Below are 4,368 nucleotides of genomic sequence, written 5' to 3'. Positions count from 1 at the left end.
CCCTCAGTGTTGCCCCCATACCGGACCGGGGACCGGCAACGGGATCGCAAGCCTCGGTGCTGCTCCCGCGCCTCGCTCAGCCAGTGAGCAGGAACCGGTCTGCACGTGGGATCCGAACCCTCGGACGGGAGCGCCGCCGCGCTTCCCAAGCAGCGCACTATCCAGTGCGCCACCGGGCCGGCCCATAACTTAAAGTTACCTTAATAGACTAATCTATATCCCTTTGAGAAAAGATTAGGAGAATAGTTTATCCCCTTGAATTTTTAAATCTTAATTTCTGATTTTATTTTGAATAATTGGTAACCAGACATAAGAACTTTTCTAGAAATTTTATTCATCTCAAATTTCCTCATAGTAAATAGCTAATCTTAGAGAATGATAATTTATAGGGGTAGAGTGAGGTAGTATTTTATCCTCCTGAAAGTGCTCTTTCAGACCAGGTTATGGTCATCTCTTCTTCCCTTACTCATTTTGAAATATTTGTACTGCAAACTAGCTAGAATGTAATTCCTCTGAGAGTCTCTAAACTAAGTATTGGGATTACATAACCACATCTAATCTTTATAGGCATCATTTACTTGTTCACGAGAAATGGTAGATACGCACTGGGGATCTTGGTTTAAAAACAGTCTGAGGGGGCTGGCCAGTTAGCTTGTTGGGAGAGTGTGGTGCTGACAACACCAAGGTCAAGGGTTCGGATCCCCTTAATGGCCAGCCATCAAAAAAAAAAATGAATAAAATCAGTCTGCCAGTGTTTGTCAAACTTGAATGTGCATTGAAGTCACCAGGGATCTTGTTAAACTCCAGATTTGGGGGAGGGGAAAGGTGGAGGCCAGCTAGCCAGGACAGGGATTGAACCCTGCCTTTTGCTGTCATCAACACCATCCTCTAACGAACTGAGAACTAAACACCCAACCCTTAAACCCAAGATTCTGATCCAGTAGATTTGAGATTCTGCATTTCTAACAAGCTCCAGCTAATGTCCATGCTGCTGATTCACGGGCCATACTAAGTAGCAAGACTCTAATCTAGTCTGTGTTGTCTGCAAAATAAGAGGTTGATATGGATACATCTATCAGGGCCCTTCCTATTAAGAACTTTTATTTCACTATATTTTTGAGGTCATCTTAATTTCTGGGCTTTTGTTTCTTTTAATGGGTTATAATTTAAGCAACCTAACAAACTATGATATCTTTGTGATTAAGCACCATTTTTTTAATAGCCTAATATTTTATAGCAATGTGTTAGGATGGAAAGAGCAGAAGATTTAGTGTTAAACGTTCTAATTTCAAGGTCTGACTCACTATACCAGCCTTATGACACTTAGCAAACTACTTGAGCTTTCTAGTCTCATTTTATTCAGGTATGGCAGTAAGGATCATGATATGGTTTGTTACTGAATGATTTTGAGGGCTAAATGTTACAGTACAGTGTTTTGCTTCACCTCATGGGGGAAAAAAAACATTTACATCACAATCTGTGAGCGTAAGTTTGTATCTCAAAAATTTCTTAATATTTACTCTTAGTATAGGGTGTATACTCTGTCATATTTTTAGTCTATTCCTTTTCATTTTTTAAAAATTGCCATTCATAACCAATAGTTTGAAAAGCATTAATGTATGTGAGCAAGCACTTAAAACTTGCCATGTACATTACCATGTTAGCCAAGATTTGAAGTAGAGAATTAAAATGCTGTTAGTCATGTTTTCCAAATGCAGATTTTTACCTAGTCGGTTATTATGATTATAATAATCACGATAAACAAAAGAAAAAGACCAAAATCATAATAAATTGTTTATATTTTAAGTTTACTAACCCAGTGTATTAATTATTCAAAGGAAATAAGTGCTTAGTACATTTTGGCAACTTTAAGAGGCCTGTAGACAACCCTTTAACCAACAGTAGCATTAGTTTATAATACTTTCTTATAGTATGTTTGCTAGCAGTGGGAAACAACATTGAATAAAGTCATGGTTCTTACCGTTGATAAACTGAGGATTTGGCATTTCACAGACAAGTATAATGTGAATAAGTGTTGTTATAGGTATATGTTCAAAGTACTCTGGGGATAAAGCATGCTTAATTTTGTCTAGGTTTGAGGTAGGCTTCATAGGAGGTATCATTTAGCTATTAATATGAACTCTTTTATAGGTCGCATCTGATTTCTCAACTCCAACATCAAGAAGGAAAACCCTGTTTAACAAAGGTAGTATACTTGTTTCTTTTGTAGCCCAGTTCTAAGGTGGTCTGTTTAGATGTTCTTGAAGTTAATTGCTCTCAAGTGGAAAGACCTATCATTTACTTCCTTGTAGTTGTTTTTAATTTCATTAAAATTACTTTTAGAAATATATTAATCCTTTTTATTAAACTTCTCTTTACAGATTTAAGAGAAAACTCTAATATTGGAAAACTTTTCACTAATGCTATGGAATCTTTAGATGAAGAAGAGAAAGATAATTATTTTTCAGACTCTGATTCTGTGTAGAAAAAATGAGAAAGTATGATTTCCAGGACTTTTACCATAAAGCAGTCAGTGTATTTGTATCTTCATTTGAAGTACGTGTATTTTTATTGTAACGTAGCTTCATATGAAAATGTGGAGTCTATTTTCAAAGGTTTTATATATTTGTATTCCAAGTAAAATATCCTTCTATAGGATATTCCCTATTACTGCAGCTTACTAAAAATGTAAGGAAAATTGTTTTGCCTGTTGTGGGTATTTATAAGTTTCTGCTTTTACAGTATTAAAATATAGAGATAAATCTCATAAGCATCTAAGTCTGTTTAAGAAAATTAAGTCCAAAACATTTTTTAAAAAACTTTCATGAAAAAATTGCTATCTTTAAATGATGGGAAGTGGGATGAAAGAGTTTGTATTGGTGGCTACTGAATTCGTGAAAACTTTTAAGTTTGCATTTGTTATCACTTGGCATATAAGCCAGAGTTGATCTGATGTTTAAATTACACATTGTTGAAACTATTTGACATGCTTCTGACCTGATTGTTTTTCTTAAAACTTGTGATTGGAAACCTATTTTTTATAATTTATTGCTTTTTTACTATTTTATTAGGTAGAATCAGAACAAATTTTGTTACATTCTTACGCTTTATTTACATATGCAGACATGGCTTAAATTTGGTCTCTATTAAAAGGACTAGATTAGACAAATATTCAGTTAATAGATCCACCATTATAAGGAGTCAAGTTAATGTCATAGTAAACATCCTTTTCCTTTCATTGACAGTTCCTTTAGAAATAACCTTCTTTTAGCTTATTCTATTGTTTCAAAATTTGACATAGAATATTTTCTCTCCAGTTACAATACACATTCACCTACCCTTTCCAGTTAGATTGTTCAAATAAAGTTAGTTTGCTTTTGTAGTATTTGTTTCTTGTTTTGTTTTTTTTAATTACTAGATCATAGAAAAAAATATGTATTTTGTTACTGATCTTTATGTTTAAGTTTCCTCAAAAAATACCTGAAATTTTTGTAAAAAATAACATTTGTTTCTCATGAATTTAGTCAGTAATTATCAGCAGTTATATAACTATAGCATTGATAGAAACACACGATCTAAAAAGAATAGTGCAGTTGGACTAAGATCATTCTTCTTTAAACTACCATGACTATTTCTGCCACAAAGACTCTTCATAGATGCAGGAAAGAACTACAAAAGGATTATTTTGCAGTGGCCCTAAAAAATACCATTTACTATCTGAGTTGCAAATATTTGGTATAATGTTATGCTGCTTGAAGTTAGTTGGTAGATTGAGTTAGAAAGGTGGTTAATCCCATAACAGAAAACAAAACCATAATTTTGCAATGGCATAGACTTGACCCAAACCAAAAATTTGACCCCACTGTCTGTAATCCCTGTGTCCTAGTAGAACTCCTTCAGCATCCTTCCTATTCTATTCTAAGGTATCCTACCTGCCAGATACCTAGTTAATACTATTTCTGTCATGTCATTAGATGAGCTAATAATCAGGTTAGGGTAAGTAACCTCCAAAGGAGACTTAGAAGTAAAATAGAAATACTTTAAGGACTCAAGGACTGAAATAAAATGGATCGATAATAGCATTAATAGTTAATGGCTACCAATGAGAGTATAGAAGGGGGTTATTGCAAGCCTAAATATGGATAGTGAGCTCTCCACACAGCATAAATAAATTTGTCTAGGTTATGTCCTTTACACCATGTTAGTTTATGTAATTTTTTGTCTGATGGGTGACACACAGAAGGATTCTAAGCATGGTATCTGCATGGGAGATGCTGCAAGGGGGTCAGCCAGCCCAGGTCAATGTGGGGTTGTTGAGGGACTGCATGCTTCTGGCATGCAGCTGGGGCAGACCACCAGATGTCCCCA

The 4,368-nt window shown here is 34.9% G+C and overlaps 1 protein-coding gene across 1 annotated transcript in view; it reads left to right on the top strand.

Annotated features, from left to right (window-relative positions):
- The window catches only part of MIS18BP1 (MIS18 binding protein 1), a 45,270-nt gene extending 41,885 nt beyond the window's left edge, over nt 1-3,385 (top strand). The window contains 2 exon segments of the mRNA XM_008568710.1: nt 2,152-2,206; nt 2,382-3,385. Coding sequence (XP_008566932.1) covers nt 2,152-2,206; nt 2,382-2,485 — 159 coding nt within the window. The 3' untranslated portion in view covers nt 2,486-3,385.
- Nucleotides 3,386-4,368: the final 983 nt, after the last annotated feature.

The sequence above is a fragment of the Galeopterus variegatus genome, unplaced genomic scaffold, assembly GCF_000696425.1.
Source record: "Galeopterus variegatus unplaced genomic scaffold, G_variegatus-3.0.2 Scaffold432, whole genome shotgun sequence".
Classification (NCBI taxonomy): domain Eukaryota; kingdom Metazoa; phylum Chordata; class Mammalia; order Dermoptera; family Cynocephalidae; genus Galeopterus; species Galeopterus variegatus.
Note: the sequence above shows the minus strand (reverse complement) of the source record. Positions and strands in the feature narration are given on the sequence as shown.